Genomic DNA, 18,465 nt, shown 5'->3' on the forward strand with positions numbered 1-18,465 from the left:
TTTGGGTAGCCTGACCTCTTGGGACCTCAGTCTCTAACTGTATGAAGCCAGTTGAGAATATCTTCCCTTTGTGGCTGCACAGAGCATTGGAGGTAATATACACAAAGTGGAGTTCAGAAATTAGGTCTGTTATTACATATCTTAAAAATCCAAGCAGAGGGACCTGGGTGCTCTAACTTCACAGATAATGATCTGAACTGAACCACAACATCAATAAACACTGCCTGGTACCCAGATGGCTTAGACAGATGAGACATCTCCCTGAAAGTGACAGCTGTCAGATGGGGAGTGGGGGCAACCTGTCTCCTGGAGGTTACATCTCTCTGACATGGAAGGAAGATTTCTGAACTTGGAGAACTCAGGGTTTTCCACAATTCACAGAAAGGGCGCAGAAAGATCAGTTTCTTTTTTATGAGTCTATCACTCTCAGAGCATTTGATCATGTTAAACAATATTCATCATGTTCTACTGAATCGTCTTTCACATACCCAAACACACACACACACACACACACACACACACACACACACACACACTTTCTGTAAGGCCCAACCATTGATTTGGTCTGGAGACAACCCTGACCTTGGCTTTCTTATCTGATCTGATGAGGAAGAGGATGGCTCTCAGGCAAAAGCCAGACTGTTCATCAGGTGACTCACACTCTTTTTTCTTTTTTCTTTTTTCTTTTTTTTTTCGAGACAGGGTTTCTCTGTGTAGCCCTGGCTGTCCTGGAACTCACTTTGTAGACCAGGCTGGCCTCGAACTCAGAAATCCGACTGCCTCTGCCTCCCGAGTGCTGGGATTAAAGGCGTGGGCCACCACGCCCGGCGACTCACACTCTTGTTACACTCATGAGTCCCTTATATAGTTCAGTCAATACCTGTCCCGCAGACACCATGCTTGGTGAGTGTTTTCTAACCTCCCTTCTCACTCCCAGTATATGGAAAAGCAGGAGGCAGCAGGGAGAAGAAGCCCTTACTCAGCGTTGGCTGAGCTACAGACAAAACATTTCCTTAACGACTCCTTTCTCAAACTCTGTCCACTTTCTTAGGGAGCCCTCCTTTGGAGTCATTTACCTAGGGCACAGGAGTCCCTATCGTTCTCATCTTAAATATCATAGATAAACCAACGCTACTGTCTCCCAGCCTACCTTTCCTCGGGCTACCGACTAGATCCCGAGTAAAAATACAAAGCACTCTGAAGGCACGTTCCAAAGCACGAAGGGTCTGCTCAGTGTGCGCTGGAAGACAAGAGTAGCTGGGCAGGGAGTACAGACAGAAAGTAGGGTGCAGCAGCCAGAAGTTCCCCCTCAACCTTAACTATCTGCTGTGTGACAGTCGACAGAAAGCATCAGCACCGCTAGAGGGCTCACTTCTCCAGCCCAGTCTGTCTCTTCAGGAGGTTTGAATGCCTGCCACTGGGAGCTCTCTGGTCGTCCTCCATTTAGGGGCGCTGTCTTATTGATAAAAGAACCACTTGCCTCCCGAGAACGCTTCAACTGTCAATATTGCTGTTTAATTCAAGGGGCACAGAAGAATTCAAGGCACAATTAATTCTAGTTTCATTTTGTTTCTAAAAATAAAACTGTTAAAAAAAATCAAGGGGAAGCTTTTCTATCTGAGGAGTGGAGGCGAAGCCATAAAACCATGTAAGGAGGATGGCAGTTAGGGTAAGAAGTACGGAGCCATGTCTGTGCTCCTTGATCTTGTTACTACATATAGAGGTCTCTTCCTGGGAGCAGAAGGGTTTGGCGAGAAAAGCACAAATGACCTCATCCCACAGCAAGGCTCTACCCCTAAAGGTTCTGCGATCATCCCAAACAGCGCCCCATGCTGGGGACCAAGTGTTCAAACATAGGTGCCTATGGACTGACATCCACATTCAAACCACAACAAGCACCTTTCCCTACCTGCCCTGTGCTGCAGCCCACAGGGAGGAGGCTTTGTAATTCCCAGAGTATTCGCTGAAGGAGTCACAAGTTCCCAGAACGTCTTGTATTCCATTTTTCCTGGAGACACTAGATCCCCAGATAATTGCTGCATTATGGTCTTATTTCAGGGAGAGTGACTGGGGAGAGATTTGGCAAGCATGGGACTACCCCTCATACAAGATGGGCAACATACTCCATCCTGGAAGAGTTTGGCGTTAACTTTCCCAGTGTAGGTCTCTGGTCTGAACCCTTGTATTGGGTTGATTAACAACTGCTGGCCGCTTCTTTGGCCCTGTGCCTACATGAAAGGCAAAACCACATCCAAGTACCTCGGAGTCTGAGATAGGAGTCTCCCAGGAGCCCCATATCCCAAGAATTAAGGTGGAAAAAGGCTGGGAGGTGAATTTGGGAGAAGTGGTTTGGGAGTATTCAGGAGGTAAAAGTAGAGAGGGAAGACGCCAGTCACCTGAAGTCATTTTAGACAATAAATTAGGATTCCTTTTTTAAGTTGTGTACATGGAATTCTCCTTCATGACCTCCCAGAGAAGCTTGTAAACAAATTATTTTTACTCATTTTTGGCTGTTGCGCTGATGTTTCTTTTATGACACCAGAGCAACAAGAGCTAAGAATATCCCCAATTTACTCTTAAGGGATTAAAAAGAATAAAATCTCTAGGGCTGCCTTTCCCATGGGCTCTTCTGCCTTGGAGTCTTTGAATAAGTTTTGGAACACATTTGGCAAGGCCTTTCAGGGAGAGAGAATCATAAGCAATTCTGAGAAAGGTTCTTTTAGAAATGGAAAATCTGTGAGAGTACAAAATTCTACAACTGTCTCCGTGACCCCACATGACCTCCTTGGACACTGGACTAGTTCCGGATGACTGTGGAAATTTCCATGGCAAAGCCTTGTCTAGAAAAACATCACCGAACTCTGAGGAATGCTTAGGGGTGCAATGTCATCCCAAAGAAAACTTATCTGACCTTTCTTAAAGTTATGCATGTGAAAGGTTTCTTAGCTTGTGGTTTGGTACCAGATTCCAAATATGATCAAGATGAATCCCTGACTATTTGCACTGACGAGTAGTTACTCAAGAATTGCTAAATTAATTGGTTTTGTTTCAGTGAAATTAGCTATAGAGGAGTTATTCTTAAAAGGTTTTATTTATTATTTTAATGTATTTAATGTGCGTATCTGTGCCTGTGTGAGTGCATGCACACTTGTGTGCATAGAAGCACATGCCTGAGTGTTATTAATGTCCATAAGATATTCCGGTGTGCCATTCTGCCTATTCCTTTGAGGCAGAGTCTCTCCCTGAACCTGAGGCTCAGACTCTCTCAGCTAGTCTGGAAGCTAGACTATTCGAGCTGTCTTCCTGTTCCTGTCTGCACTTCCCCTCCGGGCTAGTGTTCCAGGCTTTTGCAGGAAGCCCCCATCTTCTGCAGGGGCCCTGGAATCCAAAATCTGGTCCTTGTGATTGTGGGGCCAAGAGCAACAGCGGATCTGTCTTTCCAGACCCCAAACATGCAGGCTTTATTTTACTAATCACTATTGTGGGGGTGGTCATTGGGGTGTGTGTGTGTGTGATGTAAGAAAGACCTTATAGGGAAGCTATATGAATAGGTCTGATGCAACTTGATGAGTTTTGACAACTGTGCGCAAGAATATGAAGAACACTCGGTTGTTTTTTTTTTTTTGCTGTCTCCTTCGAGTTGACGCTGCCTACTACAAGAAACCACTGGCCTAATTTCTCTCTGTTTAAGTTCTCTACCCCCTCTCCCTCTCTCTCCCTCTCTCCCTCTGCCCCCCCATTTACATCTAAGTGAATCATGTAAGTGAAGTCATGTAAGTAAGTATGACTAGCTTCTTTAGTTTGTTTTTTTTTGGAGATTTCTCTATGTTGTGTGGCAGGAATTCGTTCTTTTGAATGCTTTGGTGCATTTTTGAATTTATACTCTATTCTCACAATGATAGGTACATATGTTACTGGGTTGGTTTTGTTGCTTTAGAGATAAGGTCTGGAGTAGCCCAGGCTGGTATCAAACTCATAACTCTCCTGCTCCAGCTTCCGGAGATCTGGGATTATAAGTATTTCCCACCATGTCCCAACTTGGGTTCGTTATTAATTAGAAGTCTGTGTCAAATTCTCTCTTGGTGCACATTATTTCACTACTCTGAGACAAATACTTCAGGGTGGAATTGCTAGACAGGTGTATATTTAACAGTATCTGAAATATATTCTTTAAATTATTTTAGATTTATGATGTGCTCATGAGTATTTTGCCCACATAAATATATATGCACCATACTCATGCCGGGTATTTGCAGAGGACAGAAGACAGCATCAGGTCCCCCTGGAAATGGAGTTACAGAGAGTCTTGAACCACAGTGTGAGTTCTAGAAACCAAATCTTCATCCTCTACAAGAATGCCAGCTCTTAATTCCTGAGCCATCTCTCCTGTTCCATTTTAAATACCTTAAACCATTGGTTCAAAACCTTCCTGATGCTGCGACCCTTTAATACAGTTTCTCATACTACGGTGAGCCCCCACCCATAAAATTAGTTCGTTGCTACTTCATAACCATAATTTTGCTACTGTTATGAATCGGTATGTAACTATTTTTGGAGCTAGAGGTTTGCCAAATGGGTCACAACCCACAGGTTGAGAACTGCTACCATAAACAGTTTGCCCAAGTAATTTTATCTTGTGCTCTCAACACTATATAAAATAATTCCAGCAGCTCAGATTCCCCTTCACATTTGGTGCAGATTTCTGTCTATTTTTTTTTTTTTTCTATTTCACCCATCCTAACGGGCAAATTCATGGTGGTTTTCAATTTGTGGGTTTTTTTTTCCCTTGAAAAAGTTATTTATTATTTGTGTGAAGTGCATAAGCACACACGTGTGGAGGTCAGGGAGCAACTTTCAGGAGTGGGTTTTCTCCTTCATCCATGGGTTCTGTTCAGTTAACTTGGGCCATCGGGTGTGGGGGTCAAGCACACCTAGCTTGCCTCTCTCTCTCTCCCCATCTCCCTCTCTCCCTCTCTTGCTCTCTCCCCCTCTCCCCCTCTCTCCCTCCCCCCCCCCCTCTCTCTCTCTCTCTCTCTCTCTCTCGTCCTCTTCCCCTCTCCCCCTCCCCCATCTCTCCAGTCCGTGTATTTTCTTTTTTTCTTTTTAAAAATTAGATATTTTCTTTATTTACATTTCTTTTTTTCAAATTTTTATTATTTTCTTCATTTACATTTCAAATGCTATTCCGAAAGTCACCTATACACTTGCCCCACCTTGCTCCCCTACCCACTCACTCTCACTTGTTGGCCCTGGCATTCCCCTGTACTGAGGCGTATAAAGTTTGCAAGACCAAGGGGCCTCTCTTCCCAATGATGGCCAACTAGACCATCTTCTGCTACATACGCAGCTAAAGACACGAGCTCTGGGGGTACTGGTTAGTTCATATTGTTGTTCCACCTATCGGGTTTCAGATCCCTTCAGCTCCTTGGGTACTTTCTCTAGCTCCTCCATTGGGGGCCCTGTGTTCCAACCTATAGATGACTGTGAGCATCCACTTCTGTATTTGCTAGGCACAGCATAGCCTCATAAGAGACAACTATATCAGGGTTCTTTCAGCAAAATCTTGCTGGCATATGCAGTAGTGTCTGCATTTGATGGCTGGTTATGGGATGGATCCCCAGGTGGGGCAATCTCTATATGGTCCATCCTTTCGTCTCAGCTCCAAACTTTGTCTCTGTAACTCCTTTCATAGGTATTTTGTTTGCTATTCTAAGGAGGAATGAATTATCCACGCATTGGTCTTCCTTCTTCTTGATTTTCTTGTGTTTTGCAAATTGTATCTTAGGTATTCTAAATTTCTGGGCTAATATCCACTTATCAGTGAGTGCATATCATGTGTGTTCTTTTGTGATTGGGTTACCTCACTCAGGATTATATCCTCCAGATACATCCATTTGCCCAAGAATTTCATAAATTCATTGTTTTTAATAGCTGAGTAGTACTCCATTGTGTAAATGTACCACATTTTCTGTATCCATTCTTCTGTTGAGGGACATCTCGGTTCTTTCCAGCTTCTGGCTATTATAAATAAGGCTGCTATGAACATAGTGGAGCATGTGTCCTGATTACTAGTTGGAACATCTTCTGGGTATATGCCCAGGAGAGGTATTGCTGGATCTTCTGGTAGAACTATGTCCAATTTTCTGAGGAACCTCCAGACTGATTTCCAGAGTGGTTGTACCAGCTTGCAATCCCACCAGCAATGGAGGAGTGTTCCTCTTTCTCCACATCCTCGCCAGCATCTGCTATCACCTGAATTTTTGATCTTAGCCATTCTGATTTGTGTGAGGTGGAATCTCAGGGTTGTTTTGATTTGCATTTCCCTGATGATTAAGGATGTTGAACATTTTTTCAGGTGCTTCTCAGCCCTTCGGTATTCCTCAGTTGAGAATTCTTTGTTTAGCTCTGCACCCCATTTTTAATGGGGTTACTTGAATTTCTGGAGTCCAGCTTTTTGAGCTCTTTGTATATATTGGATATTAGTCCCCTATCAGATTTAGGGTTGGTAAAAATCCTTTCCCAATCTGTTGGTGTCCTTTTTGTCTTAATGACAGTATCTTTTGCCTTACTGAAGCTTTGCAATTTTATGAGGTCCCATTTGTTGATTCTTAATCTAACAGTACAAGCCATTGCTGTTCTGTTTAGGAATTTTTCCCCTGTGCCCATATCTTTGAGGCTTTTCCCCACTTTCTCCTCTATAAGTTTCAGTGTCTCTGGTTTTATGTGGAGTTTTTTGATCCACTTAGACTTGAGCTTTGTACAAGGAGATAAGAATGAACCAATTTGCATGATTCTACATGATAACTGCCAGTTGTGAAAATGCTGTCTTTTTTTCCACTGGATGGTTTTAGCTCCCTTGTCAAAGATCAAGTGACCATAGGTGTGTGGGTTCATTTCTGAGTCTTCAATTCTATTCCGTTGATCTACCTGTCTGTTGCTGTACCAGTACCTTGCAGTTTTTATCACAATTGCTCTGTAGTACAGTTTGAAGTCGGGCATGATGATTCCACCAGAGGTTCTTTTATTGTTGAGAATAGTTTTTGGTATCCTAGGTTTTTGTTGTTGTTGTTGTTATTCCAGATGAATTTGCAAATTGCCCTTTCTAACTCAGTGAAGAATTGAGTTGGAATTTTGATGTGGATTGCATTGAATCTGTAGATTGCTTTTGGCAGGATAGCCATTTTGACTATATTAATCCTGCCAATCCATGAGCATGGGAGATCTTTCCATCTTCTGAGATCTTCTTCAATTTCTTTCTGCAGAGACTTGAAGTTCTTATCATACAGATCTTTCACTTCCTTAGTTAGGGTCACACCAAGATATTTTATATTATTTGTGAAGGGTGTTGTCTCCCTAATTTCTTTCTCATCCTGTTTATCCTTTGTGTAGAGAAAGGCCATTTGTTTTAGTTAATTTTATATGCAGCTACTGCACTGAAGCTGTTTATCAGGTTTAGGAATTCTCTGGTGGAATTTTTGGGGTTCACTTATATATACTATCATATCATCTGCAAATAGTGATATTTTGACTTCTTCCTTTCCAATTTGTATCCCCTTGATCTCCTTTTGTTGTCGAATTGCTCTGGCTAGGACTTCAAGTACAATGTTGAATAGGTAGGGAGAAACGTGTATTTTCTTAACAGCTTGGTGAGTGCCACTTCAGTGAGTGTGTGTCTTCAATAATCACAATATTTTCTTTGGAAACATGACTATTCGAGTGTTTGTTCATCTATCGATTCAGTTGCCCTTTAGTGTTGCTATGTAGGTTTTTGTGTATTCTGGAAACAAATATTGTCATATATACATTATAAATGGTTTTCTCACAGCCTGCCACATCTCCTCCATTTTCTCATGGTCTTTGGATTAGCTGATACTTTTGTAATTTTTTTTTTCTTTTATAAAATCTTTAACCTGGAGCAGGGCATGGGAGGGTGGACTCAGACCCTCTGATGCTGGGGTTACAGGTGCTTGTGAGCTGCTTGGTTCAGGTGGCTGGGAAGCGAACATTGGTCCTCTGCAAAGGTAGCAAGCATTCTCAGCAACTGAGCCATCTCTCCAGCCCCCTTTTCCTTTTATATTCAGTGCATGCTCTGTCCTAAGAAATCTTCACCTATCCACAACTTCTAAAGCTGTCTGCCTTTATTTCCTTTTAGAAGTTTTACAGTTTTAATTCTATGATTGCATGTGATACACACACACACACACACACACACACACACACACACACACACACGTTCTTATTATGGAAGAGAAATAAGTTTTCTCTGTGGAAGGAAGCTCTTTTCCCTTTTCACATTTATCCACACGACTCAAGAGTATTTGTTGAGAACGTTGTCCTCTTTTCATGAATTGCTTTGGTAAATGGGGGGGGGGGCAGTAATTAAATGTTCCTGAGTTTCTAGAATGTATATTCTGTCGCTGTACTTGTTTTTCTCCCAGTTGCTTGCTGTCTTGATGGCTAGCTTTATAGTAACAGATGTTATGAGTCTCCTATCATACACTTTATCTTACAGTTATCTTAGATACTTCCAAGGAAGTTTGAAAACAATTTTCCAATTTTACTAATATGTACATCAAACCAGTGAATTGAAGGTAAACTGACATGTCTTTTAAAAATCAGCCCTCCAATTTATAAACAGTGTATGTTTCTCTGTTTATTTCACTTAAAAATTTTTTCTCAGCAGAAATTCTTTTGCAATTTTCAAGTCTGTTCTTGTAGGTGTGGGTGAATTTATTCTTGAGTATTTTATGATTCTGATGTGTAATTACAATTAACTTTAGATCTTAATTAATTCATTCAGTTTAAATATATAACAAGTGATTTGAGATAGCCACACCTACCTACTTACATACGCCATTATGTAGAATTCTCGGTACTTTCATGGAAAGAGGCATTTTTAGCTGTGTTAAGTGCCCTTTCCCACAAAACTACTTTCTGATAGTAACATAGCCCATATCAGCTTTCCTATGCTTATCTCTGCATATCTTTTTCTATTCTTTCACTCAATTCATTTTGGTTTTTATATTTTAGCATTTTCTTTGTGAGATAGTATGCAGTTGTTGTGGTCTGAAAGTTTCTATTTTAGAAAAAATTGTTCATTTATGTTTACTATAATCACTAGTAGTGGGTTGACGTTGATGTCTGCCTTCTTGCTCTTTCTTCGTGCTTCTTCATTTCACCTAAACAGATCTGTTTAATACATATTGGAATGTTCTGTTTAATTTATTCTGTTATCTTTTAATGTGTGCTCCTGGTAGTATTTCATTATTGGGTGCCTTCCCTGGAATATTTACTATGCATTCTTAATTTTCTATGTTCTATTTAGTTAGCATTGTACCATTTCAGACATGCTAGAAAAATTTAAAAAGCTAAAGGCCCATCAACCTCAGCTTTCTTGCCCAAGTTGTCACGTTTTACATTTAAGTAGGTACTAAGATCTGTCCTGTAGGGACCAGCACGGTGGCTCAGTGGCTAAGAATGCATGCACACTGCTCTTCCAGAAGATCTGAGTTTAGTTCCAGGCACTCACACTGTACAGCTCACAATCACCTGTTTCTGACGCCCTCTTCTGGTCTCTAGGAGAACTGCACTCACCCCCTCCCCTAACACACACAGTTAAATCAAAAATAAATAAAAGACCTACCATACAGTGCTATTTTTTTTTTATTTTAGACATCTCTTTCAAGAAAAAACTGGAATTTTCTCATGAATATATACTTACTAATGCCCTTCATTATTCCCAGTAGATTTCTATTTTTGACTAATATAATTTCCCTGGGTCTTGACATTTTGTCCTTAGCTTTCTTTTCACTTTTAATATGCACTATAAGTGTGCTAGTGGGGTTTTGTGAACTTTCTTTTACCTGAAAATGTGCTAACCCCATCCTCATTTTTGAAGGGTGTCACGTCTAATCAGGATTGAGCTGAAAGCCTGTCTGTGTGTCTGTTTCGAGGCTGGCTCTGTTTCCCTGTTATTTTCTGGCTCCCTTTGCTCTGTGGTGAAGTCAGTTGTCATCCATCACTGTTCCCACTAATGTGTGTGGCCTTTCCCTCTGGCTCCTTTAAGACATTCTCTTTAGATTTTTGGCAGCTTGGCATTAGATGCATAACAATTTGCTTTTAAAAGTCTACTCTGGTGTCATGAACATCTTGGATCTGTAAGTTAACATCTGTCTTCAAGAGTCAGAAATGAGCTGGCAAGATGGGTAAGTGTGTACAGGTGTTTCCTATTGGTGGCCCTCCCACATTTCATCCTTCCCAAACAGTTCCACCAAGCAGGACCAAGCATTCAAATATATAAGTCTATGAGGGACATTTTCTTTCGAACCACTAAACAGAGGGATAGAAAAGGGGGCGGGGACTGGATGTGTGGGTTGGGGTGATAGATAGAACATACTTCTTTGCCTTCTACTTCCTGTCCCAGCTACATCTCCAGCTGACTCTTGGGTGCCTGCCCACACTGAGGGCGGGGTCTTTTCCCTATTATTTTGCTGACCTGTAGTCAGTCTTCTCAGGCAATGTGCTTACAGATACACCCAGAAGTATGTTTCAAATTCTCTAGGCATCCATTAGAGCCTTCAGTCGACACCTCAAACTAGCCGTCATGATACTCACCAGTCTAATGTATAAGCAGGTGCAGTGTTGGCCTCGGTGTTGGCCTCAGCATGCCGTTCCAGATGGAGCAGGTGGGCAGGATGGCAGCTTGATTACAACCACCTTCACACACTCAGCCATCATGCCATGACAGCCCCCTGCTTTCCTGCCACTCCCACTCCTTACCATCACTCACTCCCCCCTCCACCCCCCACCTGCTGTGGTAGTCTCCTAGTCACCTGATGTCTTCAAGCACAAGAGCTTGTTGCAATGGAATGGTTTTCACTTACATCAGGGTCCCTCTTCCCTTCAAGAGTCGGGCATAGAGAGCTGGCTGTGGCAGTGTGCACCTGTAATCGAAAGACTTGGGACTGAAAGCAGGATGGTAGGAGTTCATCCTCAGCTACATAACGAACTTGAGCCCAATTGGGCCTACAGGAGAACACTCCCTCTCAAAATGATTACATGGGAACCTCTATTTCTGGTGATCATGCTAGGACACCTGACCTGTCTCAGAAGCTTTGGCCCACCCAACCTCTCTCCTGTGTATGCTAGACACAAAGTACCTTCAGAGTGAAATTCTACTTATTTGTACTTATTCCTTCTACAGTTTGCATTTTATACTGTAGAGGAACTTGAGTGAACACTCCTATAGCATCTCTGACACAAATATTTATCTCTTCAGTTTTATACAATGGGTTTCATTGTGACTTTTCCATAGATGCATATAATGTATTTTGATCATATTCACACACACACACACATACACACACATACACACATATCATCCTCTGTGCTCCCACTGATCCCGAGGAGGTAGAGTACGTACCAATCCTTTAAATTGAGAGAAGAAGCATGTGAGCAAGCTACTGCACAATCAAACTCATGTCTCACCAACATTCTCCTTGCCTTTGCAGAACTGTGTCTGTATGACCCACCCGAGGTCCCCAATGCCACATTCAAAGCCCTCTCCTACAAGAACGGCACCATCCTAAACTGTGAATGCAAGAGAGGTTTCCGAAGACTAAAGGAATTGGTCTATATGCGTTGCTTAGGAAACTCCTGGAGCAGCAACTGCCAGTGCACCAGCAACTGTAAGTGTGACCCTTTTGTAACCTGGATGGGAAAGGATCTAGAGATAAAAGGTGACAGACTCCAGCTCCCATTAATTTGGGTCAACAGATAAAAAATGTGGATAAATCTATGAATAACAGATTTTAAAGGCTTCTGTAATATCCACTCACCTAACGTTATTTAATGACGTCTACTTGGTCTAAGAGCTAGGCTTACTAAGTTCTTGACTAAGCCTGAGTCAATCTGATAGATGCACGACTTTGCTGTTGGCTTCCCCTCTTCATTGAGTTCAGACTGCTCCTTCACACAGCCTGTATCCAGACTCAGTTTCTTCTCTATTTTGGGGTGTGCATGTATTTTTTCATTGCATATATCTATTATATATAGCACTGTGTTACATAAGAATATTATCATGCAGGTATAAACTGTAGAATGAGCACTTTCTGCCCTGACCTGAAACAGCCACTCTCTTCTATATTCCCCCTCCCCTCTGTTACTAACTTTTAGATTCCTTAGACAGTTTTCTTTATACTTTTGGGTTATATAGACATACTTATGTTTAGTTACATAGAGAAAGTCTAGGAACTGCAAATGAAAGAAAACATATTTCTCTTTCTGAAGCTGGCTTAATTTGCTTAATATTGTTATCTCTAGGTGCATTCATTTTCTTCTTTATGGCTGAAGAAAATTCCATCCTAGCTGCTGAGCTGAGGGTAATGGCACATGTCTTTAAACTCAGCACTCAGCAGCCAGAGGCAGGTGGATCTCTGTGAGTTTGAAGCCAGTCTGGTCTATATAGTCAGCTCTAGGCAAATCAGGACCAAATAATGGGATCCTGACTCATGTGTGTGTGTGTGTGTGTGTGTGTGTGTTTATGTATACATATATTAAAGAAAAATCCATATATTCCACATTTGCTTTAATCATTCCTCTACTGTTAGACACCTAGGTGGGTCCCATAACTGATCTGTTGTTCCAGTCTCCTTTATTTTTGACCATGAGGATGGAATGGGTCAGTGAGCCAACCTATGGGTGGAGGGCAGAGTTTAAAGATGACTGCTCTATTGAAGGGCTTGGCTTCCTCATTTTCCAACCATGTCCCTTCATCCAAAGCTGGATTTCTATTGTCCTCTCACTGAGGTGCTTGCCTGTAACCTCTCTGCCAGTTTTTCACAAGGGCCAGAGTTTTCTGATCATTGCCTTAAGAGCACATTTCTCCAACTTGAACTGCTTTGAACCAGGAGAGGGGAGTGGAGGAGTTAAATAAACGTTGTGGAGTTAGATTACTCCTACCTGTCATGTGCCACACTGGTGGCACTAGTGACAAGGAACAAAGCCACTTATGTTTGATCCACATGCACACAAGGATTTTCTAGGAGAGAATCTTGCATTTTTTTCTAGGAATGTGTTGTATCCAATGCCAATATGTATATGAGTATGGAGAGGTCAGTGCTAGTCTAGGTGTGCTGGCCCTATCCAAGATGCCCTACTGAGCCCTGCCTGGCTGGGGTGCCTGGGCACAGATGACGTGCTGCTCAGGGGAGGCAGAAGGAAAGGCAGAATGATGGTACACAGCTCATCTTTTCTCTGAAGGGCAAACGGCAGAGTCTGGGATAGATGCCATGTTTCCCAGTCACCTGTGTATACCTGGGTGCCACAGGTGGATCACTGTGAGTCAGGAATGTGGGTCCCCCAGTCCACACTTCCCCCTTAGGGTGCCCATATGCCAGGCAGGAAGGGGAAGGCAGAGCCCAAGTGAAACCCGGTTTGATTCAGAGTGAGTGCTGGGACAATGGAGTGGCTGGAAGAGAGAAGGCCTTCTTTAGAGATTCAGGTGTGGCTCTTTAAGACCAGGGAGATGATCTTTGTCTCTTCATACTGGTTTATTTGATGGTGGGTGTGACTACATACACTTTAGTCAGGGTGAACCAGGGATTAAATCCCTTTTGCCGGAAGGAAGGAATACCCAGGAAGAGCAGCTCATTGGCTGATGGCTAAGGGATACCTCATTAGCAAGGAGAAGAATTCCAGGTGCGTATGCTATGTGACTCAGTGGCCATGGTTCTCAGTGGAGTGTCATGGTTACATATTCCAGAGCAGGTAGAGGCAAGCAGGGAATGGCTTCACTCCTGCCATTCTCAATTCTGAGATTCCCGGGATTTAAGCTCATTCAAGCTTGCCATTTCTCATGCCTGTCTGGTAACAAGGTCCCTCATGCCCTACACAGGAGCGGTCTTTTGCTTATCTTTGCACACCCAGCACAGATATGTCTCTGGGCACCAGAGAGGTGTCCCAGGGTAAATGACCGCATAGACAGCTCTTTCTATTCTGAACATTTGGGAACTTACTTGCCTCATTTCTCCCATATTCTCCAGCCCATGACAAATCGAGAAAGCAAGTTACAGCTCAACTTGAACACCAGAAAGAGCAACAAACCACAACAGACATGCAGAAGCCAACACAGTCTATGCACCAAGAGAACCTTACAGGTAAGACGTGCATCTCAGCAACCATCCTCTAGCCGGCTCCTGGGAACTGAGAGAGATTAGTCCTGTTCTCAACAGGCAGGTGCAACCCATTCTCCTCCTCCTCTCAGATTTCCATGCAGATGACAGCATTGCTGATTGTTGGCAGGCTCGCTGCTTGGGAGCATAAGAATTCAACTCCTATAGACTCAATTCAACTCAAAACCATGTGCTGGGAATATCTGCCATCTAAGCACCACCCACAGAGGAAACACATCGAATAGACAAGGGCCTCTGCCCTTACAAATTGCTCCTATTTTCTCTTAAGCACATGCCAATGGACTTCAAGCAAAACCATTGATAAAAATTTGCCTTTTACAGCACAGAGTTCTAAAATGGTAACCCCACACACTTATTCACTACTTAATGTGGTGTGGATGTGTGGGCTCTGTGTCTACATACAGTTTCCCAGATGGAATGATAATACTTAAATTAAGCCATAATGTCAAGAAGAAAGAGGCTTACTAGTGTTAGAGCCGGGGTTTCAGAGATCAGTGAGCCTTAAGAAGACCCTAATAGTCTTATGATAAAGTTATAACCTTACAAAGAACATTATTACATCATGTATAGTCCATCTGAACCCACAGCTGAGTGAACCAGCGAATAGGAAGATGTTCCTTGATTACCAAAGAAACTAAGACACAGAGCCTTGAAACGGCCCAGCTACAGTCACATCACAGAGGGAAAGCAAAACCTCTAGTCCCCCTTTCTTCTGAGACCTTATTTTTAGCTACTTAAGAACTAGTCACAGCATCCAGTATTGGGGTGGGGGGATAAAGTCCAATCTAGAAGCATTATTGCAATGTGATGCTTTCATTTCCCTTTCTTTCCCAGCTCTGTCCTGGAATAGTGTTTTTCAAATACATTTAATGTTTTCTCTGCTCTCCTGGTATCTGGTGCCAACCTCGACAGTTACTGAAAGGTCTCTGTTGGTGGGGTGTCAATATTTGTTCTTACTCAAAAGACAATCAGATGAACTTGGCATGGTTGTACATGTCTGTAATCAAGCATCTGGGAGCAGAGGCAGGAAGATGAGAAGTTCAAAGCTGTCCTGAATTGTATGATAACCTCTTCAGCCCCAAATAATGAGGGACGGAGAGAGAGGGGAAAAGGAAGGGAGGGTGAGGGAGGGGGAGGGAGAGAGAGGGAGAAAGAGAGAGAGAAAGAGAGAGCGAGAACAAGTTGCTTCTAGCTGAGGGATGTTTTTTTTTTTTTTTTTTTTTTTTTCTTGTGATATTTTTTTTTTCCATTTTTTATTAGGTATTTAACTCATTTACATTTCCAATGCTATACCAAAAGTCCCCCATATTTACCCACCCCCACTCCCCTGCCCACCCACTCCCCCTTTTTGGCCCTGGTATTCCCCTGTACTGGGGCATATAAAGTTTGCAAGTCCAATGGGCCTCTCTTTCCAGTGATGGCCGACTAGGCCATCTTTTGATATATATGCAGCTAGAGTCAAGAGCTCCGGGGTACTGGTTAGCTCATAATGTTGTTCCACCTATAGGGTTGCAGATCCCTTTAGCTCCTTGGCTACTTTCTCTAGCTCCTCCATTGGGAGCCCTATGATCCATCCATTAGCTGACTGTGAGCATCCACTTCTGTGTTTGCTGGGCCCCGGCATAGTCTCACAAGAGACAGCTACATCTGCGTCCTTTCAATAAAATCTTGCTAGTGTATGCAATGGTGTCAGCGTTTGGATGCTGATTATGGGGTGGATCCCTGGCTATGGCAGTCTCTACATGGTCCATCCTTTCATCTCAGCTCCAAACTCCGTCTCTGTAAGGGATGTTTTATAATTTGTAATAGTTTGGGGTTTACAGAAAAGAAAAATTAAGTTCAAACAGGTTCCATCAACTATAATGTTTCCTGGTCTTAAAATAATTTGTTCTGAGACTAAAACTCAGTCCCAGTGTTGTTACACAAAGTGCAATGTAACAGAAAATGGCTCAGGTCAGGGCCACCCAGCTTCCTGTGGGGGCAGAGAGCTTGAATGTGGTTCTTTTGGGGATTGTTTTGGGTAGTCAGGTGTTTTGAAAATCTGGAAGGTTCTAAACCTACGAGTAATTTATGATTCAGAGTCCGACAGCATATATAGTTCTGTCTGATTAAATGGAAGGCCATTGATAGGGAATTCCAAGATTAATTCAGAATAGGCCACGATCTCTGCGGCCAAAGTTCAGCCAAGCCTGGGTTCCTTCCAGTGAGTGAGAAGTTGCTGGGTGTCGGGGATCTTTAGAAGGGTTGACATGGTCGATGTGGGTCGTGCTTCAGCTGTGGTTTAATCAAAGATCTATTTCTCTGAGATTCTCTCAGTGACTCCCCTCCTCCAGACATTAGCTTTGTCCTTGGTCAGCTCCCCCAAGTCCTAGGCTGAATGCTAACAATTTGTTTGTTCCTCCTCACGTGTTCAGCAGCTGTACTGAGAGGTCCGTCCATCTGCTCCACCCAGCTGCTGTGTCTCAGCAGAGTCTCAGGGTCTTTGCAGCATGGGTCAAATGAAAAGCACATTCCACCTGGGCTCCCGGCAAGCATCCCCTCCGCACCTGCCGCTCCCACTGCCGGTCCACCTTCCTCTGTCTTTCTCACCTCATCACCTATCCGACCCTTGTGGGAGTGACCACCATGTGACTTTTCCTGGGGAGACCTGAACAAACATCTGGTCACTAGATAGAGCAATGACTGCAAACTAAAGAAATGATTCCACCCAAGTATCATGTAATGAACCAATGAATTCACTGGGCTTACTCTTGGGAGCAAGGATAGTTCAAATTCAGCTGCTTCATCAGAAACCCCACCCCAGCTTGGATAAAAACCCTCGTAAGCTGGTTTGCTGGAGGTCCCAGGGGGACCGGCGGACAGCCCCAACAGTTTGAGTCTCCTTCTCTCCCGTCATTGTAACTGCTTATGTAACAGTAAGAGAAGAGGGGCGGTGAGCTGCAGGAGCATCCTGTCATCTGTGGGGTTTGTTTATTTTATTTTTCTGAGTCTTAAAGAGCCGCTCTCCAATTCAGGAAATAGCTGCGCATCCCTGGGTTCCATGCCTTCCTACAATGCCTACATTTCTGACAGCTGGAATCTATCAACACTTGTAGGTTCAGTGAAAGCAAAACAAGTAAATAAGAACCGATGTCCAGTTTTAGCCACCAGAGTTGTTCTGGGTGCAAGAAGTAACCTAGAGGCATTTGCTGTGTCTTCCCAAACTTGCCTTCAAAATTCTCTTCCTCGTCCAGGTCACTGCAGGGAGCCACCTCCTTGGAAACATGAAGATTCCAAGAGAATCTATCATTTCGTGGAAGGACAGAGTGTTCACTACGAGTGTATTCCGGGATACAAGGCTCTACAGAGAGGTCCTGCTATTAGCATCTGCAAGATGAAGTGTGGGAAAACGGGGTGGACTCAGCCCCAGCTCACATGTGTAGATGAAAGAGAACACCACCGATTTCTGGGTAAGTTGTTCCTTTCTTGTGTCCTTCCCATTCTTTCCTCATCTGGACCACACTGCCATGGGATCTGGGAAAGCCACGTGGCCTTCTGGGTCTCACCTTTTAAAACACAGAAAGAACACTCGAAATGCTGAGGTTCCCTTAACTCTACATAGAGATGGTTAAAGGCAGGGAAATGAGGATCTCTCCGGTGCTCCGAACCATACAGGATGCTGTCTCTAGGACAGAGTGCTATCCTGTGTCTATTGAAGCCAGAGCTTCCACAACTTCTGCCCATCACCAAGATATCCTATTGTTCACAAGGGAAAGTTCAGAATCACACCCATGACTCTTCTTTGTACTTATATGTCATTTGTACTGTGTTCCATGGTCATTACAGTCCCCTTAAAGGTCCCCCTGATTTTCGATAAAAAGTACAAGTGTGTGGGAAGTGACTTGCCTTAGGATGGGCCTTCACATGCCCAGTCCTGCTCACATGCAACCTGCCTGTGCAGAGGTCTTCAGCCATCATTGTTTGAAACCTTACTACTTCCATCATCAAAAGGTGCTCATGAGTTTTTCTGGTTTCTTTGGCTACTGCCGTCTGTCACATTTCATGACTTCCTCTGTGGTTCCCTTGGGATGCTGTTTGCTTCTCAAAACTTCCCTCCAGAGAGTCACCCCCATGGCCAGGGCATACCAATACTTCCTAGCAAGACCCTGGGTTTCTGAGTTAGGGTTACTATTGCTGTGATAAAACACCATGATCAAAAGCAACTTGGGGAGGAGGAGGCTTATTTGACTTTCATCTCCACATCATCATTTATGATAGAAGGAAGTCAGGAAAC

At 43.3% G+C, this 18,465-nt stretch overlaps 1 protein-coding gene across 1 annotated transcript in view; it reads left to right on the plus strand.

Annotated features, from left to right (window-relative positions):
* The window catches only part of Il2ra (interleukin 2 receptor, alpha chain), a 50,403-nt gene that overhangs the window by 19,993 nt on the left and 11,945 nt on the right, over positions 1 to 18,465 (plus strand). The window contains exons 2-4 of the mRNA NM_008367.3: positions 11,511 to 11,687; positions 14,043 to 14,156; positions 17,426 to 17,641. Coding sequence (NP_032393.3) covers positions 11,511 to 11,687; positions 14,043 to 14,156; positions 17,426 to 17,641 — 507 coding nt within the window. The remainder of the gene's footprint in view (positions 1 to 11,510; positions 11,688 to 14,042; positions 14,157 to 17,425; positions 17,642 to 18,465) is intronic.

The sequence above is a fragment of the Mus musculus genome, chromosome 2 (genome assembly GCF_000001635.26).
Source record: "Mus musculus strain C57BL/6J chromosome 2, GRCm38.p6 C57BL/6J".
Taxonomy (NCBI): Eukaryota; Metazoa; Chordata; class Mammalia; order Rodentia; family Muridae; genus Mus; species Mus musculus.